This window comes from Diuraphis noxia, unplaced genomic scaffold (genome assembly GCF_037042655.1).
Source record: "Diuraphis noxia isolate RWA-SAM2 unplaced genomic scaffold, SU_Dnox_SAM2 contig0003, whole genome shotgun sequence".
Classification (NCBI taxonomy): Eukaryota; Metazoa; Arthropoda; class Insecta; order Hemiptera; family Aphididae; genus Diuraphis; species Diuraphis noxia.
The window spans coordinates 16,526,275-16,552,981 of record NW_028301713.1 but is presented as its reverse complement, the minus strand read 5'-3'; the positions used below and the strand labels follow the sequence as shown (position 1 = coordinate 16,552,981).

General features: G+C 28.8%; 1 protein-coding gene across 2 annotated transcripts in view; it reads left to right on the top strand.

Moving 5' to 3' along the window:
• The window catches only part of LOC107171127 (cationic amino acid transporter 3-like), a 42,423-nt gene that overhangs the window by 12,477 nt on the left and 3,239 nt on the right, over positions 1 to 26,707 (top strand). The window contains exons 2-6 of one of the 2 annotated variants that reach the window (XM_089223308.1): positions 9,998 to 10,133; positions 23,541 to 23,778; positions 25,213 to 25,341; positions 26,257 to 26,412; positions 26,529 to 26,633. In XM_089223308.1, coding sequence (XP_089079434.1) covers positions 10,131 to 10,133; positions 23,541 to 23,778; positions 25,213 to 25,341; positions 26,257 to 26,412; positions 26,529 to 26,633 — 631 coding nt within the window. In that variant the 5' untranslated portion in view covers positions 9,998 to 10,130. The remainder of the gene's footprint in view (positions 1 to 9,997; positions 10,134 to 23,540; positions 23,779 to 25,212; positions 25,342 to 26,256; positions 26,413 to 26,528; positions 26,634 to 26,707) is intronic. The other variant, XM_089223307.1, reaches the window with a different exon arrangement.

Below are 26,707 nucleotides of genomic sequence, written 5' to 3'. Positions count from 1 at the left end.
TGTCGTGGTCATATTAAGTATAGTCTCAATTAACTCCTTTATTGATAAGCATAATATTAAATTTAAAAACGGGCGTAACACAAGACTAAGGTTTATTCAACTTTTCGAACAATTATAATATAATAGGAGTAAAATCTAGTTTCGTTCTAGTTATTAACATAATGACATCAATTGCCAACTACCTGCAAAGATATAATAAGAATTATAATAATTGTTTATAAATAAACCAGTATACAGTAGATAGAGCTTTCTTTTGGTTGATGCAATTATAAAACACTTGAAATGTAGGTAATAGTTATTATACCAATTATAATAAATATACTCGTACTGTCGAAACTAAAAACAGGTATTTAAAACCAAACAGTTTTAATATTTAAAACAATTGCGATAATAATACTCGATTTTTGTTATTATAAAATATATTGAATTAAAAAAAAAAGCGGGTAAGTCGTGGATGTCGCTCTGCTGTACGGTAGGTTACTGTAATGGATGAGGTTAAATCTGAATGCAATGATAGGTAGGTATAATTGTATACGAAAAACGATTCTGAACGGAGATGATTTGTCAGTCTAGGATATATTATATTTAAATATTGTCATATATTCTATTTTGAAACAAATATTTTATTTTTCAATTAAGACACATTTTGCATAAGCATGGTTAATCAATATACCTGGTTTGAGGATAAATCGTTTTCGTTACGAGATTTCATAAAAATTTAGAACTCAAACGCTCAAAACATTTTTCCTATAATGACGCTTCAAATTTTCTCTATAGCTATTTGAAGCAAAACTTATGGACAACTTATTGTTGTATTTTTAATCCTTAGTTATAAACACAAACATTTTTATGATTTTTCAACTTCAAAATTTTTCGACAGATTTCGTAAAAATTTGAACTATAAACAATTATAAAAAAAATTGTGAATAACGATTTTTAATTTTTTTTAGCTACAATCAGAACATCTCATAAGGAACCTTGTTTTAAATTATTTGGTCGTCCAACATCTTTTTACCGACACTTCAAATAAAAATTCTCAAAAAAATTGAAAATTTCAGTGGTCCATAAATATAAATGAATTTTTGAAAATTAAACTCTATATAGATAACACAAACATAAACATTTGGTGAAAATTTCAAGTATTTAAAGTGATTAGTTTTTGAATTACAACCATATAAAAAAATCGATTTGGTCGAAAACTGATTTTGCGTAAAAATTCCTGTTTTTCTGTCATTTTTTTTTTTTGTTTTTCTCGATTTTTTTGAAAACTGTTTGAAAATGTTTACTTTTGACCTATATAATGCACCAAGGATATTCACTTTTACATCGGAAACCACATGTATTGAAAGTTGGCCCCCCGACTTTGTCCAATCGATTCCAAAACTATATCAATATTTTGCAAATTAATTGCAAATAATTGCAAATTGGTTTTTAGAATTTGTAAATCGATATTTTATTTTTGGCGTTTTTTTCAAGTTTTTTTGCCAGCCCCCCGACTTTGTCCGATCCATTCCAAAACTATGTCAATATTTTGCAAATTAATTGCAAACCAAAAAAAATTTCAAGTGTTTACAATGATTAATTTTTGAATTACAACAAAATTTTCATGTTTTTTTGGTTGTCCAACATTTTTTTACCGACACTTAAAAAAAAATTCTCAAAAAAATTTCAGTGGTCTATAAATAACTCAAAAAAAGTCAAAAATGTTTGAAAATTAAACTGTATATAGATATCACTAACATAAAAATTTAGTGAAAATTTCAAGTATTTATATTGATTAGTTTTTGAATTACAACCATATAAAAAAATCGATTTGGTCGAAAACTGGTTTTGCGTAAAAATTCCCGTTTTTCTGTCATTTTAGATTCTGAATGAAGTGATGTATGTATTGATTTTACAATGATGTGTGTATTTTTGTGTCTGTGTACAGCATAACTAGTCGAAATAATGCTTCGATTTCAAACTTTTTTTGAGTTATTTATAGACCACTGAAATTTTCGATTTTTTTGAGAATTTTTTTTTGAAGTGTCGGTAAAAAATGTTGAACGACCAAAAAAACTTGAGAATTTAATACACGGTTCCTCATGAGATGTTCTTATTGTAGCTAAAAAAGATTAAAAATCGTAGGTCACAATTTTTTTTAATAAGCGTTTACAGTTCAAAATTTTACGAAATCTGTCGAAAATGCGAAAATTTGCAAGTAATTTTGAAGTTTAAAAATCAAAAAATTTTTTGCGTTTATAACTAAGGATTAAAAATACAAATCTAAGTTTTCCATAACTTTTCCTTCAAGTAGCTATAGAGAAAACTCGATGCATCATTATAGGAAAAATTTTAAGTGCGTTTAAATTTTAAATTTTTACGAAATAGTGTAACGATAACGATTTATCCTCAAACGATTTTAAACATTTGTTATTATTCAAAAAGTATTAGTCATAGATACACGAAAAATTTTACCATTTATTTAGATTGACATTTTCTTTACATGATTTAATTTTCAAAATATTTTGACTTTTTTTGAGGTATTTATAAACAACTGAAATTTTCAATTTTTCTGAAAATATTTTTTTTAAAGTGTCGATAAATTTTTTTTGGCCCAATCAAAATACTTGAAAATTGAATACAAAGTTCCTCATAAGTTATCATAAAGTGATTAAAAAATTACAAAAATACATAGGCACGATTTTTTTTTTATTAGCATTTGAATTTCAAATATTGACTATACGTAAAAATTACGGCAATTTTAAAATTATCTTAGATCGAAATTCATAAAAGTTTTTGTTTTTAATTCTAAGATTTGAGAATTTAATACAAGGCTCATAATATAGTTTTGCAATAGCAGTTGAAAAATAAAAGAAATATATAGCCACATTTTTTTTTTACATGCATTCAAATTTTAATTTTGACAACATACGTAAAAATCACGAAAATTCGCATTATTTTATTCTATAAATTCATAAAAATTTTCCTTTTAAACCTAAGATTTGAAAATTTAATACAAGGCTCCCAAAATATTTTTACGATAGCAGTTGAAAAATCAAGAAATCTATAGTCACATTTTTTTTTTTTATAAGCATTTAAAGTTCAAATTTTGTCTAAATACGTAAAAATTACGAAAATTCGCAAATTATTATAAGCTAGAAACTCATAAAAAATTTTCTTTTTAAATATAAGCTTTGAAAATTTAATACAAGATTCCTTACAAATTTGTCAATCTTTATCACAAAAAAAATGTCCACCGGAAATTCAAATTAAATTTTTATTAGCATTTGAATTTCAAATATTGACAAAAATTCGTCAAAACCATGAATATTTGCAAATTATTTTGTAGTTCAAAATTCATAATATTGTTTGTATTTATATCTAAAGTTATAAAATTTAACACCAAGTTTTCTATAAGTTTTGCTTCAAATAGCTATAGAGAAAATTTGAAGCGTCATTATGGGAAAAATGTTTTGAGCGTTTGAATTTTAAATTTTTATGAAATCGCGTAATAATAACGATTTATCCTCAAACCAGGTATTCGTATATCTATGATAATAAAAGGTATTATGAATATGATTACTACATGATAACTACACTAATTGATTAACCATGCCTTATGCAAAATGCGTCTTAATTAAAAAATAAAATATTTGTTTCAAAATAGAATATAATATGACAATATTTAAATATAATATATCCTAGACTGACAAATCATCTCCGTTCTGAATCGTTTTTCGTGTACAATGATACCTATCATTGCATTCAAATTTAATCCCATCCATTACACTCATTACAGTAATCTACTGTACAGAAGAGCGACATCCACGACTTACCCGCTTTTTTTTTCTCAATTTTTTTGAAAACTGTTGGAAAATGTTTACTTTTTACCTCTATAATGCACCAAGGATATTCACTTTTACATCGGAAACCACTCCCAAAGCTTGAAATTGAAGCATTATTTCGACTAGTTATGCTGTACACAGACACAAAAAATATACACATCATTGTAAAATCAATACATTCATCACTTCGTTCAGAATCTAAAAGTTAATGTGTATAAAATGAATAGTTTAATATCCTATAACATACTTTTTGTAGGTCACTATGTATGACTCTTTTTTACATCGATTAAATAAATTGAAAGTGCATTTAGTAACACAATTAAAAGATGATTTTTTAGATTTCATTAAATTAAAAAGTAATAATTATATTTAAAATGACTACAATTTTCAGTACATATTGGTTTTTTAAGCAAAGTTATAAATGTTAGAATACCTTTAAAATATTTTCACTTGAGATAAACAATAGATCAGTGGCGTATTTTGGTAGGGCGGGGGTTGTCCTCCATGTCTTGACACCCCCCAACATTTAAAAAAAAGTCCTAATATATTGGACATTAGTGATGTCACTTATGTTATAGTATACTATTTTTATCAAATGTAAAACTTCTTGTCAATTCTTAACATATTAATTTGTTAAAAAATTAATTCAATGTCTTTTTACATTAGTAAATAACTATTCAAACTTCCAACGCCCTATCTGATATATTTACTCAAGAGAATGGCGTACCCCAAGGATCTACCATTTCAGTGACGCTATTCAATGACATTTCCGAAGGAATACTCAACCCCAAAATTCCCCTATTATACGCCAATGACTTCAATATCATATGCCGAAGCACCGGTAGCAACACTATCCAACAGTTGCTACAAGACTCAACCAACAAACTCGTATCTTGGTCCAAAATATCTGGCTTTCGTTTTGCGCCGAATAAAACCAGCCTAATACTCATCAACCAAAAAAGAAAAGTCATCAATACAAATGGGCAATCACATCATCATAAATCAAACTCGAGTTAAAATCCTCGGGGTAATCTTCGACTCTAAAGCTACATGGTGCCCCTACATATACAACAAATAAAAAAATCTTGTCTTTCAAGAATTAATTTAATCAAAACACTATCTCACACAGCATGGGGAGCACAAACACAAATACTACTAAAGTTCCACAAATCACTTATCCTTTCCAAAATAGACTACGGAGCCCCTCTAATATCTACCGCCAAACCCACTCACCTCAGAATGCTTGAATCGGTACACAACGAGGGGGTCCGACTATCCATAGGTGCTTTCCGATCAAGCCCCATTAGTAGCATCCTTAGCATTGCTGGCATTCCACCTTAGGGTATCATATTGTCAGAACGAACACTCAAAATCGCAGAAAGAATGGCCCGCGCCCCCCAAGGTTTCCACTCCTCCCCCAAACACATTTTCGACATATGCAAAAAATACGATCTAGACAACATTCTGACAACTGAAATGAACATCTCCCCACCATGGCTCATTTCGATGAACATCAACCTGGGCCTTCACCAACTTCCCAAGAAATCTACAAGCACCACTCACTACATAAATCTATTCATGGAAATACTGTCATCTAAACTGCAACACGCATTCATATACACGGACGCATCGGTCATGGTAAATCGTGTCGGAATGGCTATCATTTATGGGGATACACAAATGCAATGGAAACTATCAAACAAGTGCTCTATTTACACCGCCTAAGCACTAGCCATTCACAAAGCCATCGAATGTGCAACGCATAAAGTTGAAGCTGATCAGATCATTATTCTAAGTGACTCACTTTCTACTCTCACGAGTATCCAGAACCAATGGAAACCAACTGACATACCAAAAAAAATCCACAATGCACATTCCACCGCTACTCTTTCTGGTAAACAAATTTCCTACATGTGGATCCCCGGCCATTGTAATATCGAAGGCAATGAACTCGCTGACAAGGCCGCCAAACTCGCCCACCTAGCCAATAACTCTTTCACGTCCTTGGATTTTACATACCAAGACGTTAAGAGAATCATTGCTAAAGATGTGCATGGCCAATAGGAAAAAAAATGGGCAGAACAGACAACCAAATTACATGAAATCAAAAGAACCACATACCCTTGGCCGTTCCCTGCAAACATATCCAGGAAACACCAAACAGTTATTACTCGCCTCAGGATTGGACATACCCATATAACCCATCAACACCTCATGAAGAGGGGAGAACCTCCTGATTGTACCAACTGTGGCTCCCCTCTTACCGTTAAACACCTCCTCACGGATTGCCGATGCTACGAAAAAGCAAGGAGAGATTTGAACCTTCCGGACCAGCTCTCCGAATTACTCAGTCCCGAGCAGAGCAATCTCACAACTACCCTGAAATTTCTCCGCATCACAGGACTTCTTAACAAAATTTAATACAATAAGTTAACGTAATGTTTCATTGTTTTCTCTCCTTTATATATTGTATCTCTACATAAAAATGTATTACTATGTTTAATTTTGTAAATATAATGTTCGTCCAATGGCCAAAGTAGCCGCGGACTTGATTCTATTAATAATAAAAATAAAAAAAAAACCTTTGACCCAAAAAATTTTGTTTGTGAGGTTCAATAAATGTTGACACCCCCCGATAAATCACCCAAAATACGCCACTGCAATAGGTACTTAATCCATTGATAAATTATTGAAAAATATGAATAAAATACAAGTATTTTTGGAATGATTATACGAATTTGTATCTTGGTGAATTGCAAATAAAATGCACAAAAACATGAAAATTATGTTTAAATAACTGATTGGCTATGGATATACCTAATATTCTTATAAATATAATATGTAATAAAATAATAAGAAACAAAAAATAATCAAATATATTTCCATATGTTATCAATAAATTATCATAACTGACTCGGATAATTGATTTTATGTAGGTACCTTTCAATATCCCTAAATTATATAACTACACATATGTATATAAAATTTAAATAGTAAAATATATGTAGAAGTATTACAAGTATCTGAATTCAAAAATACAAAATTGTTATGTTTTTAGAACAATAATATTATCAATAATAGGTACATTGATAACAATTATGATACTATATTTATTATAATAATTCAATGGGCTATATGTATAATATGATGTATATATCTTTAGGTTGAAGTGAAGTATCTACCTATAACGAATCATCACTAAAAATTAAACAGCCATGTTTATATTAATGTATTCACATGCAAATCAATTAGGTAGGTACATATATTTTATAAATTAGTATAAAAAAAGTTTTTGCAAAAATGTTGTATGAACCTTGGCAAATAATTAGTAATTGCATATATTTAGAACCTTTTGAAACGTGTTCAACACCTGTCATTCAGATAATTTCTTATTCTCTACTTAGATACAAATCCAAGTCCTAGTTTTCACCTTAATAATATATGACATAAATTCAGACGCACAGTAATAATTTTAGCACAATAAAAACAGTTTAACACGCATAAAATACATTCAAATCATGCAACATCCAACTCCAAACTTCCAAAATTAAATTTCTGACAAATTTGTCTTGACTCTTGAGCTTGAATAATTCAGCAGTTGTGCATTTCAGCATTTGTGCATGATGATATTATTACTTATTAGTAAATAGATTAATTAATATACCTATTATCTATGGGTTTGAATGTGATAGTGATATAGAAAATGGTATAAAACTATTTTATGTTCGTGGTATAAGACTATGATAGTATTAGTATCATTATGAAGGTAAAACGTTAAACACACTACAAACATCAAAATGTATTATTAGAATTTCGGATAACATACAACAGGTATATTATAATCTCTTATACCTACTGGTGCGCGGAAGCATTATGACGGAAACATTATGACGTGATAACTGATAAGCGAACCATTAGCTTAGCTACGTGTCGGCGCGCGTCGTGTGGTTAAAAATTGAAAATGCAATTTCTAAAAATTTTGAATAGCTCTCAAGCATAGAGTTTTGCATTAATTAATGTTGTTTAATCTCTAAAATGTATTTAAAAAAATACTTTACATTAAGATTGCAAAAAAAGTATAGGCTTCCATTTGAATTTTTAAAGATGACCTCTCAAAACCCCTCTAAAATTTTGTAAACATTTATTCATTTGTGGAATCATAATAGATGTTTTTAAATAAAAAAACTTTTGTATCCTACATTTTTCACTATTTTGAATATTTATATGATAAAATGACTGTAAAATAAATTTTGAATCACCCTGTATATAGATTAAAGCTACCTGAAAGCGTTTTTAGTATTGTTCAATAATTTTTATTTATAATATATTGTACCTATTAATTAAATGTTCCAAAAATAAATTTTTTTATTTTCCATGCATATTTTAACATTTTAGTGCATATATTTATGCATATTTAAGATTTTTTAGCGCATATTCCATTGATTTTTAATGCATATAAATCCGCGCTCTATTTATCACGTATGCGATATGCAGCGCAGTACTAAATCACCTTATTGAAATAAATTGCTTAACATAATATAGTTTTGGGTACAACTTTTTTTAACCGATTCTTGCGAGGCTGACTTTCGTAACGCATTGTTTATTGCCATAAAAACATAAACTCAACAATGAAAACAAAATGTTTTACTTTATTCCTAACAAAGGAAACTTAGGAACTAACGTGGCACGCTCCTATAGGTATAGATATTTTTTCAATATACCCAAATATATATTATTTATGAGATTCCATAATATTTTCATTAAAAAAGACAATGTGTCTATAATAGCATGCTACTTTGATTTAATCCCCGATACTTATACATTTTATACAACATAGATACTCTGTACGTAATGTAATTGCCAATAATTGGTCATCAGTTATATACTTATAAGAATATATTTTTGTATTTTCCGTATATTTCTGTTTTTATACGATCCGAGAATCGCCGTCCTTCCGCGACTCCGAGTCTGAGCGGATAGGTAGCTGACTAGTGACTAGTGTTGATCACTCCTTTCGGCCACCTTTTCTAAAGGAAGGCTAAAGAGTGAGCAGTCATTCGGCCTAGATCCTCCAAAACCGGTATCGCCCGCGCTTTTTTTTAATATCGCGTCGTCGTTATCACAAATCTCACCGTCGTCGTATAACACATAATACCGTCATCATTACCGTGCAAAGGTGCCGTCGTTATAACCGCGTAATTTAAAATGTTTGTTATTCTCGGCCACCCACCCATGATTAGGCTAGAATGAACACATCTCGTCGTACCGTCATAAGTGTTATTACCGCCGGCATAAGTTATTTATTATTACAATCGTGCATTACCAATTACCATGGCTATTGAAATACTGAACGTATTGACAACACCGAAACAACCTAAAATCATACGACATCATTGGTAGAACAAAACAACCAGCTATCAGTGAATAATTTAAATGTCTGACTTGTGAATGGGAAAGTATAATTGTATGAAGGCATCGCGTGTTATATTATATTCAAAACGTCGTTGTATTACCTAACTTTTTTGTATCTATTCATATTAATTCTTTAACATTATATAAAACTTTACATTATTCAAATTAAATATCAATAAGCCATCATGATTACTATATGACACGAATTTGTTATTGATATATTTTATTATTTTGTAATAAGAGTATAGGCACACAAAAAAATCTACTTGTTACATTATTATACATTATGATAAACAGCAATTGACGATCGCATCAACTTTCAACCACGTCGTTCAGTTATTTGCTCTGACTGTTGATAAAAAAGATATAATATAATGTGTTGTGCACTTAATAATCCTAATAATATGTTCACGTACACTAAACTCTTGCTAATGTTTATTTAAATACGATGATCGTATACCTTTAATCGTTGCTTGTATGAAATATATAGTTTGAATTAATAATTGTCAAGACTCAATGACATCTCAGTTCAGCACATAATAACATAAAAACCTTCGATCAGAGTCAAAAAACGTGGACATGGGTATGATATATACGATACGTATACATATAGAACAGCAGCGAACGAAGTATGAATAAACTTAGGAATTACAAAATGGTGGGATAGAATTTTATTTAATAATTACACGTAAAAACGATCAATCAATTAGAATTATTGTTAGGATAGTAAATATTAAAATATATAATATAATGTTTAGATTGTGTCAATGCAATTCAGCGGGGGTAGATCAATGCCTATGCAAATCAGTGAAAGGTGGAAGGGGCAGCCGTAATAAAGAAATTCGATTGACTATTGGCTCAACTGCATAATATTTACAAACAATACAAACTATGGTAAATACAACGCAGATGATAATATTACTATACTCTGTCCAGCGAGAGAAGGCGCGGCGCACCGACCAAAATTGGTTCCCCACGCAACAACCTGCCGTAGTGGAACTGGTTTCAATAGGAGTGTGACACGGAGGGATACGCAGAATCGGCGCGTTCTCTCGCTGGACAGAGAGCTTATACAAATTCCGTCGAAGTGCATCGATATTTATGCGCACCTCTACAATAGTATAGAGTGCCGAGCATAACAATATAATAATGTATGGTAAAATCTGGTAAAATATCGACCTATAAAAATGTTATGTTTTGCGACTGTGGTTTCGCATCTATCTCGGATTAAGGTGCAGACACTACTTAAATGCTTTCCACTCTTCTGATATCAACAAATCGACGACATACTCACATACTGTGTGTAATTTCGTTAGACTATTTAGAGTGTAACGATTATGTAATCATTTTTTATTGGCAGGTATAGTCGTATAGATACTAGTAATAAAATTACAGTCAATGTATCGTTAGAAATAGGTACTTATACTGGTACCTCTCCTATATACGTGTAAGCTCGATAAACATAATTATTATAACAATCACGCTATATAGGTACTTCTAATTTTTATACGATATAATACTATGTTAATCCGTCGTGACGCATGTTGCGTTGATCGATCTTAACAACATAGGTGAATAATATTATATTGCGAAAATCAAATACAAATCATTACAAACGGTGCCGGTCGTCAGTTGTCTTTGTTTCGAGACCAGAACGCGTCTTATATCTATTCATAATACCTATCTACAATAACTTAGAAAAAAATGTTCCGAAAAAAAAAAAAATAATAAATAAATTGGTATGTGAAAGAAAGCATAAATATAATACCTATATATATTATTATAATTATACGTTTATGGTTATAGCATTTTTTTAAGTAGGTATCAATTTCTTAGTATTTGCTAATCAGACTGCTACGCACTACAAACCGGTCATGTGTGGTGTACCTATGTACGTAATTGCATTTACCCATCTATACCTACAGCTGGTACTCTACTTACATTGTTTCAATCTACTTAGACTTTAATAAACATTTTATGGGTCACGGAACGTAATAGGTATATATGATATACGATATATATATACGTATTTTAAGTAAATTATATGTTTATTGTTTTTGAACAGTCGCGTGACAGATGATAAACTCGAAAACTCATCAAAATGTTACGAATTTTAATCGTCGACCTAAGCAATACGCCAGCACGGGATGAAAATAGATCTGTCTCATTTTTTATTTTTCTAAGCTTCAATCAAAAACCTACACATTTTTTTGTCGAAAATAGATGTAAAATTATGCAACAACTCGTCATCCGATTCATTAATTAAAACCATAATCGAATCTATAAGAAACACAATTTATAAAGATAATTCGAAAACTAACTTTTACAAGTTTTACAATTAGGTACAATTCTGTTACCTACCCTATTTATTTTAACGATTTTGTTTAAAAAAATGTTTCATTCTATCACAAATAATTAATAACAATAATTCATACATTTTATTACAGAGATTTTTCATTTCTTACATTTTTAAAATCAAAATAGCTTTACATATTTTTTTTTTTTATGAATGAAATCGTTTTATTCTCTAACTATCTCGCATCTAATTCAAGGCCAACAGCGCGAGACGCGTGCATTTCAATCATTCGCTGTTATAATATATCGTATTATTTTTTTTCTTCAAAATTCAAGAGTTAGAACTTTTTTATTCCAAGTTGACAAATTTATATTGTTATTTACAATAATCGCTTGAAAGGGTTAGGTACGTGATTATCTCAGCTGCGTTACCCCAGCACCCGTACTTTCGAAATCATGAATTGTAATCAAACAGTATTATGTACTTTATTTTGTACAATTTTGTACAACTCTCAAACCCCTACAAATTGCAATTTAATTACCTAAAAGTTATATTTATGTCGTGTATTAGGTATAATTTACTTGAGTTAATTTTGTTTTATAATTTTGTGTATTACCTACTCTACTCGTAATAATAAGTGATGGCAAACGATAATAGAGGAAGAAACCCAAATAATTTAAATGAAAATATTGATGATGAAATTTTAAATTTGAAAGATAAAATTATTTTGGAAAAAAAAAACACACATCATTATAAAATCAATACATCCATCACTCCGTTCAGAATCTAAAAGTATTAACATAGTTGATCTAGAATCTAGAATTAAACGATAATAAAGAAATAAAAAGGGAAAATAATTTAATACATAATAAAAGAATTGGGTTAAATTAATTACCAACAGAAGTTAAAGATGGTAAACTATGATAATAGATAAAGGGGAAATATTTAAATTTTTTTGCTCCGACTTTTATGAACCCCACGAGTCGCCCTTATTGGTTTGAGAATTGTACAAAATAAAGTACAAGACGGATTTAAATTTTTAAAAACGAATTAGGATTGATTAACAACATTACTAGGATTTTATCGTATTTTATATTTATTGATAGCACAGCTGGAAAAATATATTTTCCAATCACCTCGATAAATTAACTATCAGGCCTTGCACTGTTAAGCATCGAAATTGACTTACTAAGATCATTGGATTTTTCACAAATTGTTGAAAAATTTGTGGCGATGAAATCTCTCAAAGTTATTACATAATAGCAATTATTATTTAAGTTCTGTATATATATATTATGACTAAGGCTCGGGACTTAAAGCATTTGCTTTTTTTTTTAAAGATGCTTATATTTTCAGTTTTTGTGATTATTTTTGCTTTTTTGACCAGTTTTTCTACTTTTTATAGTATTATAGTATATTTATTCATTTGAGGGTTGTACAAAATTTAATTATGGTTGTACAATTTTGTACAAAATAAAGTACATAATAGTTACTGTATGGTTTAAAGTTGAAATTTGTGAAAAATAACTGATCCCAACGGTAACGTTACCCCAGCACCCGTAAGATGAAATTGCAATTTGTAGGGGTTTGAGGGTTGTACAAAATTTATATTTGGTAGTACAGAATTGTACAAAATAAAGTACATACCTAATACTGTTTGATTACAATTCATGATTTCGGTATTGCAGAAGACTTCCGCGAAAACTCGTAACGCAATAACCGAATCGTATTTTGTTGGTAAACAGTATTAATATTATAACGACGTCGATATTTTTTTAGTACATTTCACGTAGGTGTATCAGTTTATGTGACAATGCGAGTGCTAATCAAATTGTCATTCCTTTTGTTCGCGTTGTTTTGATATCCTAATCTTTCGAATATATTAATTGTTGTGTATATTTATGACATGTAATCGACGAAAATATTATAATTAGCTGCTAAAGATAGATCAACCGTGTCCCTGTCAATGGAGTTGCTATTGCGATAACGATTATATTTATGATTCATGTAATAATAATAATGTATTTGTTTGTTTTTTACACAACTTATATGAAAACAATACCTAGGTATGTTATAGACAATTATTCACGCATTTTTCGTACATTTCCACGATTTGGCACGATGATATAATATTATAAGCTATAACAATAATATTATTATGTATGAGCAATAATCCAGCGTCTACAGCTATACCTATAGGCTATAATATAATTGTTACATAATGTGTGCGTTTCATTGAATTAACTACATATGGAAGACAATAAGTTTATTATTGTGCAATAAAATAATTTTTTTTTCACGTCGTAAAGTAGGTATAGGAATGTCGTGTATAATTATGTATAGTGACAAGAAAATCAGACTCGTATTACTTTTCTAACAATAAATCAACAAAATGTATACATCTGTCTTATATAAATATTTTGAGAGATAAATGTTCATTCATTTTTGGTTATCAGGGCTATAACAGTTGTTGGTAAATGATAATGAAATATTGTAAAGTGTTCGTTAAAAAAGTGGCTGTCCTTTATACGAATAGTACGCATAATATAAAAAAAATATTAAATAATGCGATATTAGGTATACCTACTATCTACCTACTATCGTGTTGTAAGTTGAAGAAGGTGAATCTACAAAATTACCTATAACAATGTAGGTTTCAAGAATTTTATAATTTGGAATACATTAAAATAACTATATTAACAATGTTAATGGTAACTATCTCTTATAGTATCTATGTTTCCTTGATAACCTTGTACGGTGGTATTCTACAGCAATAAAATCAAATTTTGAAATGTAGGTAATATTATTGTTGATAATGGCAATACGCTAATACATTGTAAATATATAGGTACCTACACTGCTACACCGTGATATTATATCAACGTAATCTTACAAAATATATTATATATTATCTACATACTTCTTAGAGTAAACCACATACCAAAAACAGCGTAAAAATAATATGAGATCTACTGTTGAACACATAAAAAAAAAAATCGTTTTAAACTACTTTTTGTTGCTTTATTTTGCGTATAATAACCATCATAATGTTTTTATGCAATGATATAATGTTTGTTGGTGTACTTATTAATAAGTACTCGATCGATCGATAAACAAGTAAACCGGAACATTGCGGTCGTATTACGATATAGCCGTACACAGAATAAAACATGTGTACGATATTAGCTGCAAGATGTACGGTTCTAATGCTCAACAAAAAAATTAAAATAAATAAACCGAACACCAACGCATATAATACTACTACTACTAATAAACATAATAATAATAATATTATACATATTATTATGTCCTGCAAGTCGATCGTAGTATACTATTATTATTGACCATCAGCCGAGATCGAATTGATCGATCGTTCTATATACATATAATTAAAGCACCAGACGCCATCCTGTCGACCTATATAATTAATGTATAATACATTTACATAATACGTATAATTTTTTTTTCATAACTTGGCATAATGCGGTAATTAAAACTCAATTCGTATGGCTCCAGCCGGCGACGAGCGTTTCGGTCAGATTCATCGAGACGTAAAATGCCACTGAAATATAAACCATATAATAATAAACATTATAATATTTTTATGTAAATATCGTTATGAACACACAGGATCGGTAAAATCGCAAAGTTCAAGGATTCATAAATTATTATTTTAGAGCAGCGAACGCATTGAATCGATTACATAATACAATGTAATGTATATACCTTATACGAGTACATATTGGCTATTATACTGTACCATAATAGTGTAGGTATTTATTCTCTAAGGAATAGTTCTAATTCCTCAGATAAACGATGATAGTTTTTTTATGCCGACAAGTATTCTTTTTATAAAAGTATGAACAATATAGTATCTGTTTTATTCTCGATGTTTATAATAATATGATTGGCGGTAGGAGCAGCTTGTTGGAATAGTCGAAAAAAAAAACGACAGATTATTTTTTTCTGACTGCATATCATAACATAGGTAATCATTGTTAGGCCTTAGGCCAACTGCACTTTTGGTATTTCATACAGGCCAGTATGAGTATGTCCATTAGAATAAAAAGGCTTATCAAATACGTAGATACAATAATATTATGATAATATATAATAATATGTAATATTTGTTTATATTAAACATATATTGATATATTGTTATATTATTTTGTCCTTATTTAGTTATTTATAATATTATATGTATATATGTTAATAAAATTATTTTTATCCATCAGTGGACGGCAAGTGATCGCAGCTTTCGTTTTAATTGTTTATTTTCGTTCTTATACATAATAATAATAATAATAATATTATGTTGATCGCCGCCGGCCAGCCACAACAGCGGAGTCGTTCTACTCGAGCTAGTGGCACAGTTCGCACATTTTTTGGCCACAAGTCACAACCTCCCGTGTGATTATCAATTATCATTGCATCAGCTGTTGCCGCCGGTCGTCTGAATGCACTTCGTCTACGCCGTAGACTCTACGGGAACACAACGATAAATAAAAATAGACAGTGACCAGACGAAAGCTTAACTCGATACCTATACGATGATGTTCTCGGTTATATAGTAGCGAGTCATTTTTGGAAATTCGTCAATACCGCTCTGCAACTGTATAGTCACATTTGTTATATTAATAAATAGGTAATAATATAATATTTTGATACATACCAAGTTTATGTGAACACAATATTAAATTATTTTGGAATATTTCGCAAATGTCAACTAAAATATTTTATATTACAAAGATGATTATGATGCATAATAATATGTTATACGTTTAAGGAAAATACAATATCTAATCGTTCGCTGACGTATAGGAATTTGCGAATTTATTCCCAATCGTCGACAAACTCTATAAACTACCATAACTAGTACAACATTATATTGTAAATATATATTTTGAAATCCTCTTTTCTCTGTAAATCAAAATGTATTTATTATTTTTATATATATAAAACAAAAAATATCATTCATTCAAATTGATCTAATATAAATTATACAAATACTTGTTATATTCTTATTTTAAGCTGAACAATAATTAATCAAGTACGAGATTTTTCACTCACAAACTCTCGGGTTTATATAAACATCTCAAAAACAATCTTATAATATTTGTTTCAGGTCAAAAATTAGAAACGATTTTCAACATAATATAAAGTCTTGTCGTTTTCTTGGTATTTTGATAGCATTATAATAATGCGACATGTTTCTAAAAAAATCCAAAAATGGTCTTGCTATAAAAATCTTTTTGTATGCACATCTTTTACATTGTGCAGATTAAATGTAGCAATACGTTACAAAACGCTCATACAAGGATGTATTAGTATAAGTGGTAAAAATTAAAAAAAAATTCTTAGTTATGAGGAAATTTAGCATAACGAATTACGCGTATAGCATATATAATTATAGCTTAACAGTTTGAGTAGATATAATATAATAGGTATTCAGTTAACATTTTTTTCCTGTAAATTTTCCGAAATTTGATGATAAATGTTTTTATTGAATATGTATTTTCAGAATAGCATATAAAAATGATTATTTCATGAGGGATTTCTCTTCGTGTTTGTTTTTTACTAACTAACTTAACAATATAATTAGGTACATGACACGCTTTAAATCTATATACAACAGTATACATTTATAACCTCCAATATATTATGTATTAGTATGAAAATATGAAACAATGAAGTATTAAAAAGTGTAAGTATACGTTTTTATTCAATAAAACGATTATTATTTATTAAATATTCATCATATAAATACCTAACAATACCTAAACTTATTCATAATATTGTAATATTGTAAAATACTTTCCGCAATCTAGGTTATATATAATGTAATGTTCTTATTATTATATTTAGATAAAGAGATTCTCATAAAAATACACAATTTTTTTTAAATATTATGCTCAACGCATCCATGACCTATATATAAGTAAAATGTATAATGATAACAATTTAAAAAATATAAATATCACATTGAAAATGTATATATGTCATCAATGCGTTGGTGTTTCCATGCAAATATTTCAAAATGTTAAATTCATATATGCAAATAAATAATACGACCATTATTGTTGTGGTTAAACATATTAGTGGTATTTCATATTCGTGTAGTCTATGATTATACGATAAATAGTGTATAATATCTACTCATACAATTATTATTGAAACGTTTTGGTTATAGTAGTCTTTTATTAATTGGTGCACTAATAAAATATGATATTGTGTGGTGTACTTTGTACGAAATGTATAGCAAAAAAGAAAAAATTATGTTTATAATTTATAGATTGGAGTCTATATAGTTATACCATGCGTGATTAAGATGTAAGATCAGCATCTCGCCTATTTTATCAATTGTTAAATATATAAAAATTACACTTTTAAATGTATAAAATAAATAAAACTATTAAAATATAAAAAAAACGTATTATATTATACTATGTATCTTCAAACATAGGTACTTCTTTTAATTCATCATTGTTGAGTATTAATTTTTTAAATATTATAACCAAATACCTAAAATGATATTAATATTTTAAAACAACCAAATTTTTGGTTTATTTTTCAGAAAGATTTCAGTTCATATCAAATATTCATGGAATTTTAGTTATAAGCATTTTAAACAGAATATTTACGTACCTAGCTTATATTATTGATAGCTGATATTTATTTATTTATTAGAATTGATGTCACGCAGCTGCCGGGTGGTGTGAGTAGGCAATATTGAGACGCTAACTGCCAAAACTCAGAAATCGATTTTGAACATTATATAGATTAGCGTTTCTTAACCTGTGGTACGTGGAAAGCTCATAATAATCTCACTTCATGGAAAAAAACTGGAATGGAGCATTATTTGCATTAAATATTTCTTGCTTCATTGATATTAGTAATAACTAAGAATATTTAATTTTTCATTAATTGTGTATTAAATACTTAAACAATTATAATTTTATAGTTCCTGGAGAAATAATATTTCATACGTCATGTAAAATAACGTTACGTTTTTTGATGACGAGCAAAAAAAAACATAATTGGTTAAGTGGTACACGAACATTTTCAAACTGTGTAGGTGGTACGCATACATAAAAAGGTTGAGAACCACTGATCTAAATGTTATATTTCATAAATGATACGATTGATCTTTTAAGAAATAAAATTGAGACGCATAAAAATCAGTTTCATAAATAGAATATTTTAATTACAAATAATATTAATTTTTCATCTATATAGAAACGCCCATGAGAGCAAATAATTATGTAATAAAGAATACAACTATTTTTAGTATAATAAAACAAAAAACAACAATAAATATTTATGAATTATGATCAATGATTACAATTTAACAAGCTGCTTATTGTTTAGGTATCTGTTTAATAATCATTTAAATAATTAATCAAATAACTATTAATGGAATCAAACGTTGTGGAACACTGTATATACAATATACATAAGCTTATGTTGTATATATTATTATGTAACATAGACTTTTGAATTAAAATATATCTTACTGGAATAGAAATGTACAAGAAACCTTAGAAAGTATATTCGCTATACTTAGGTACTAGGTAGCTAATATAATCTTATTTAAAACTTTTGAAGCCACATTCTGTAGTAGCGACCTATGTATTTTCTACACTAATACGTATAATATAATATGTATACCTTTATTTGCTAATAATATATGATATATTCATAAGTTTTTCTTTAAAAGTCTTCGCCGTTGTAATTTAAAATATTTTTAGTTATAAAATGTTTAAAATCCAATTCGGTTTACTAAATTACATCATTCGCTAAATACCATTATTATTCTTATGATCAACAATGATATAATTAAACTTATAATGATTCGATGTCTTTAATAAAATATGTTTTAACAATTAATAATTTAGCTACCTAGTTTACCGATTTAATTTGATGAATATGCAATATTATCTCTTATTAAATAATTAAATAAACAAAATGTGTTTTTAATAACGATTAATGCTACGGAATGACGTGCTAAACACGTGAACTCACTCTTGCATAATCATTTATTTTCGAGTGATTAAAGCTTCGATAAAACAAACCCTAGTTAAACTTTTATAAATTACAATAGGATATTATTATATGGTATTATAATATTATAAATTTTGTCTTGGTGTGGATTTGTATACATTAAGACGTAGCTAGTGAATATTACAAAACGGTGTAAAACCATTTGACAAGTCTTGAAACCTAAGTGCATTTTGACCTAAATAATATTTATTTTTTTTATTTTTTATTATAATATCAATCACATATGTCATATTGATTAGGCAGGGAAAACATTTTTATGGACTTTATAATTAATTACTATGTAGATCCCAATAATTTATTACCTAATATATTATCTACGTTATGCGATACTCAATAAAATGTTTGAATAATCTTTCAGTATATTTTGTTTTAATTAATATATATTTATTTTAAATTGTACATGTACTCTCAGCAACATAGGCCATTAGGTTTAAAGTGAAATAATTAATTGCATAATAATTTTAATTAATATTATAATTGCATTTAACAGATGTAATTTAATTTTTTACTTAAAATCTTAAATCACGATTACAATTATGACCATTTATTGTAAAAAGTGTAAAGGCATCTATAATTTTGTATTCTTTAAATTCACTACTTACCTTTTCCAACTTATTCAATCGGCTTTAAATTTTAAACATAATTAATCCACATCGCAATGATTTAAATTATTTAATCATATTTGCAGAATTATTCAATTATGTATTTCATAGCTATTTAGAGTTTGCATAATAGGTACAAATACAATACACTAAAATAGACACACGCGTTTCAAAAACCTGCCTAACTTAAAAAAAACCCTACAGTACCCTCCCTACATCCATTGGCCTATTTTGCCACGGGTTAACTAAATAAAAAAAAAATACACTTTAAAGTATAAAGTGTTTATTGAACATTATTTAATCAAATTTAAATAGTTTCAGTCAAAATCCAACCAATATTACATTATATTTTATGTTATTTGGTATAACATTATATATATGATTTCATCTCAATTCACAATCAAAACTCATAGATATAGTGAATCGCAATTATTTGAAAATTATTTTCTGTAATGTACAATACATTGTACTTAGTTATTTTTATGTTCATGATGAATATTCCAAACCTACAAACAGTAGTTTACTTTTTATGTGTACTAGCGCGAATTTTATATTGCATAGGAAGTCATTGTTTATACATATTATTTAAAGACAATTAAAAAAGTATGCAATCTAATAAACTGTTGTAATATATTTTATAGTATTCTATACATATTTCAGATTCTTCGTTTAATTATGAACGCAGGATCATTAGGTACATATTACAATATAAAAATGCATAACGTTAATTAATAATACTGTATACAATAACTAAAATTTAATTTATTTGGTATGCAAATATTGAAGATTTATAAATTATCATTAAAACATAGCAAATGCCAACGAGGTTACAATTTTCATCAGTTTTTATAATTACTTATTTCTAGGGAAAAATAATTAAACAATAAATTGTAATCCAAAATACTTCAAAATCAAAATGAAAAATAAAATTATCTAATTTATGTATCGCATGCATGATTTTGTAAACATGTCGAGAAATACTCAGTAAAATGTCTCAAGAAAATTCGTATTCAATAAATTGAAAGGCAAATTCAATTCTTAGCTATTTAACAGTACTTAAGTATGTTACAATTTTATTGACATGCTTATTCAGAAAATTTTTAGTATTTTCTAATAACGATCGAAAATTTAATAACAAAATATTAACGTTCATTACACTTTCCATAGTTGGCAGAATTCAGATATTGTGTAACATAAAGGTGCATTTCCCTGGCACCCCCACCTTGGAATTTTGGAACCAAATTAGGAGCTTTTTTTGTGCTACGTTTTTGCTTCTTTGTGCTCGACTTTGAGCGTTTGTGCAGCAAAACCCGATTTTTAAAGATGGTGGTGCACTGGTGCTTCGGAAACCACAACTCACTCTTAACTCAACATTTTAGTATACTAATTAATCCTTAAAAGACTTATTTTAACTTCTCATAATCTAAATAATCAATATTTATGAAAATTTAACCGTTTGGATAAAAATGTTCATTCGTTAAAAAATGTAATATGAAAAAAAACAAATTTAATAAAAAAATTCAATAAAAACATTTTGTAAAATAATGTAATAAGAAAAAAATCAACTTTGGATAAAAAAATAATAAAAATGTAACTAATATTAATAAAAAAAATCACCGGACACCCTTTTTTTTTTGAAAACTGTAGTTAAGTACGCTCAAAACGATGGTGAAGTCAGAATTTGGGGCTCGAACTTAGTTTTCAAGTTATAGGCTAATGAAGTAAAACGCTTTTTCATAATTCTTTTAAATAAGTAGTTTGATACTAAATTTTTAGTGATCATTTGTGGTGCGGTGTTCACGGAAGCTATTTCCGCCCGCCACGTCCACGTTCATTACCAACACGGTAGACATTTTTTTGCACTATTTTTTTATAAATCAGAGCATTTTGAGCTTTTATGAAGATTACGGAGCGGAGTTATTTGCTTTATCAGGCATAATTAAAATCGAAAATATCCCTCGATCTGTTATTCAACTCCACCTAAAGTAGATCATTGAGTTAAATTAAAAAGGTAAATTCGTCGCACCGATTAGTTTACTGCTCGGGTCAAAAAAAAATGAAAACACATTTTATTAGGTGTACTGTTCCATTAAAGTACCATTAAATTAAAATCGTATAAAAGAAACGACGAAAACTAAAAAAATTATATAAATAACACATTTTATTAGGTTTATTGTTCCATTTAAATACCATAAAATTGTAGATTAAGTATATCTAACGAAAACTATTACAGTGAAACCTCCTTTAACGGACACTTCCAAATAACGGACGGAATTTTTGGAACGGTGAAGTGTGTACTCATTGTATTTCCCCTCTTAATAGCGGACACCTCCAAATAGCGGACGACACTTAATAAGCGACCAAGAGTGTCCGGTATTTAGAGGTTTCACTTTATACATTTTGATAACAAAAAATGTCAATTTTCGCAAGTTTTAATTACCACGTACAAAATATTATCGATCACTTCGTTTTTCTCTACTTACGCGAATATATTAAAAGTAACGTAAACTATGGCAGCTGAAAAACATGTAAATTTATTCAACCTTAAAGAGTTATTGCAAGAGTATGGTATTTTGCCAACGGAACAAAAATGTCTACGTGGACATTTTATGAAATTGGTAAAAGATGAATCCACGAGTGACAATTATAAGTGGATTTTTCGTGAAAAAGTTGGTGGCAAAAAGGGTAATAAGACATGCAACTATAGGTAAGTACTGTACTACTACAATTTTCTACAATTAACAAAATTAAAAAACAAAAAGAATTTAAACAAAAATTAAAACTAAAACACAAAAATTAAAAACTAAAACTAAGAATTAAAGAAATTAAAACTAAAACTTAAACATATTATTATTATTTGTAGCCTTTCACTCCGACATAAAACATTTTTATAGTGATGCTCGCGTTGCTACTCGCACTGCGTAACCGCCGTATAAACAAATAGGTAAAATCACGATGAGTATGACAGCTGCTAGGAACCTAATTGCGATAACAAAATAATATTTGACCAGGTCACAAAATAAAACCATATTGCTAAGTAGTTTTTACTACCTGCAATGTTTTGAAATACAATATTTTATTATAAATGCGTGTAGTATCTTTTCTCATTCTGGTACAAAAGACGGCTACGCAGACTTTTGAATTTTAAAATTACACTAATAAATTGACAACTTTAATTATTACTCGTTGGATGTTTAGGATATCTATAATACCGAAAGAGTTTGACTGTAACTCCACAAATAATTTTACATACACGCTATAACACCTGTAAACAATAGCTACCAATTCAAAACGACAATGATAATAATAATAATAACGATAAGTCTTTATTTTATTTTTCAGCGAGAAAAACTGATTCAGGTGATGTCCAGACGGAAAAGTGACGATGACGTGCTGATCGACCAACCGGGAAAGGAGAAATTAGCCAGGGTTCTTAACCTGTTAGACCTTACAGCGCTCGGCGTTGGGTCCACGTTGGGCGTTGGCGTGTATGTGCTCGCCGGAGCCGTTGCCAAAACAGATGCGGGGCCGGCGGTCGTGTTGTCGTTCATTTTGGCCGCCTTCGCGTCGGCTTTCGCAGGTGAGATGAGCAGAAAACAAAAAATGTTTAAAAAAAAAAAAAACTAATCAAACCACAGGTGACGTCTATTTCCGGACAAAATACGTCCTACTGTAAAACAAAAAAAAAAAAAAAAAAAAAACGAAAATATCCAACACTGATCTGCCCAATGAAAACGAGTTACGTAAATCGTGATATATATATAGGCAAGCTTGGGCATAAACGCGTTAAAAAGTTAAAAGTTAATTTTAACTTTTAACTTAACTTTTTAAAATCTAATTTTCATAAACTTAATTTTTAACTTAACTTATTTTAATTGATATAAACTTAATAAATAACGAGTTACTTTTAATCAAATTCGAGTTAAGTTAATTTATAAATAATTAAATAATAAATATAATGAAGTATATAGTTGACTATATTCTCAAACAGTTTTAAAATTTTAGTTTCCTGAAAAAGTATTCAGAGTACATTCCTAAATACCATGTTATTTTTATTTAATAATTTAAAAAAAATGTATAATACTTGTCAGTTGTCTGTATTAGTGTGTTAATAAATCAAAAAATTGTATTTGTTTCGGCATTTTCAATTTTGTATTTTTTTCATACTTACTACATAATTATATTAATTCAATACCTATATATAGAAAAGCTATTGGCTATTTCCTGTGGTCAATAATATTTAGGATTTTTATTATTTATATAGATATTATATATATAAAAAATAAAAAAAATAACTTAACTTAAGTTAATAAGTTAGGTAATTGAAAATGTTCATATAACTTTTAACTTAACTGAGTTAAAAAAAGAATTAGATTAACTATTAACTTTAAACTTTTTAAAATGTTTTCCATTAACTTAACTTAACTCAGTTAAAAATTATCATTAACTTGCCCAGGCTTGTATATAGGTATAGATACATATAGGTATCCGTGGTCGTATTACAGTAAATACCGCCATGGCTCTATATATTATTACATAATATTATTCATGAATAGAACCGTGATAAATAATTAACTTCATCGTGTATTTGATATTTTTCTATCGTACATCAAAATATTTTACCTAAGTATCAGAAATGCATCTTAAGTGCGATACGAACTTAATTATAAGGTACCTATTATAATCAAACTAATTGGACAGGGAACCAATTGACAACGAACGCGTTCTATACAAACCAATGAAACGATATTTTCCCGTCATAAACAACTTTTCTAGTATAAGTGCTTGACATTGTATAAAATATACAATAATAATATTGATAATATATACAATAACCATCACCTTCGGAAAAATTATTAAATTATAGGTACCTATTATTATACCTACATACATAGTGTACTATGCGACGTGCGTGCACCCTAGTTAGTCCAAACCGGAAATAATATCATTATTAACGTATCAACAGCTTAACAATATATTATTACATAATAATATTATCTCGTTATGTTCGCAGGCCTGTGTTACGCCGAATTCGCAGCGAGAGTGCCAAAAGCCGGATCGGCTTACGTTTACAGTTACGTCGGTGTGGGTGAATTCGTCGCGTTCGTGATCGGATGGAACCTGATACTCGAATACGTCATCGGTGAGTGAAGTTTAGTCAAACCGAGCTTGTAATGCATAATAATATACAATGTGCAGGTCAGTCTGTGAGCCGATACCGATAGATCTGTATAAATCAGAGTAGACCTTTATTTTATGCCGATATCATGATTAGCTATAATATAGCTGCTAATATTATAGCTAATCATTGGGTTTAACTTAGAAAACATTATGAATTTACAATAGCATATTTAATCGAAAACGAGTTCTCCTTCAAACGACACTATAAGGTTATACATTAAATTTAAATATTATAAAATGGAAACATTAATCTATAAAAAGTAGCGTTCAACTAAATTTCATGAGGAATTCAAAAATATTTTCTGAAATTTTATCGCATTAATGCTTAGTTTATATAATCGGTAGAAAATCGATAATTTTGATTAAAAAAAAAAAGTAATTAACCATTCGTTTAGAAGGCGTTATCGAAATGTATTACACTTTCTGGTCTGCTTTGCCGTTTAATTTACACAACAACTCACACTAATTATCACTTACTACACACACATTTACACGACCAGCACGCAAACACATAGACAATATTATTGTCTATACTGAACTCCTTTTACGATTTGATTCATATAACCTTATATCATACTGGGAATATTTAAAAATAAGCACAAAATAAACGATTAGATATATGTGAAAATAATATTAAATCTAACAACTCGCAGTTAGAAATTTTAATTATTAAAAGGAAGTATTTTCATACAGTAGACAGAATTATGCTATATTGCATGCAATACTAAACTTCGTGGACGTCCTGAAATTTAGGAAATTAAATTACATGTTAATATACACGTTACGAACACTTTAAGTTTGAGAGTCTCAGAATAGCCTCAAAGAAACGTGTTGAAGTTCAATATATTATTATACCTATTAATTTGCTATGTCGCAGGCACTGCAAGCGTGGCCAAAGGTCTCAGTAACTACATAGACGCGCTGTTGGAGTACCCTATGAAAAGAACCATGACAGATCTGTTCCCGATGAACATCAGTTTTTTGTCCGAGTACCCAGACTTTTTGTCGTTCAGCGTCGTGTTGTTGTTATCAAGTGAGTAGAAAATTTCTCCAAAAACGAATCCACTGCAACAACCGCGTGTTATATATTTTATTTAATAGTCACGTTAAATCACGACGTATATGTTTAACCAATGTCCAACATTGCAGTCTTACTGTCATGGGGAGTTCGCGAATCTACGATGATCAACAACGTGTTTACCGTCGTCAACTTACTGACCGTGGCCACCGTCGTTATAACCGGATTATTCAAAGGTAGGTAACGTAAAATAATTATTTAACGTGAATTGCCCGCCATCATCGGTGTAGGCACCCATAAATAAAACGAC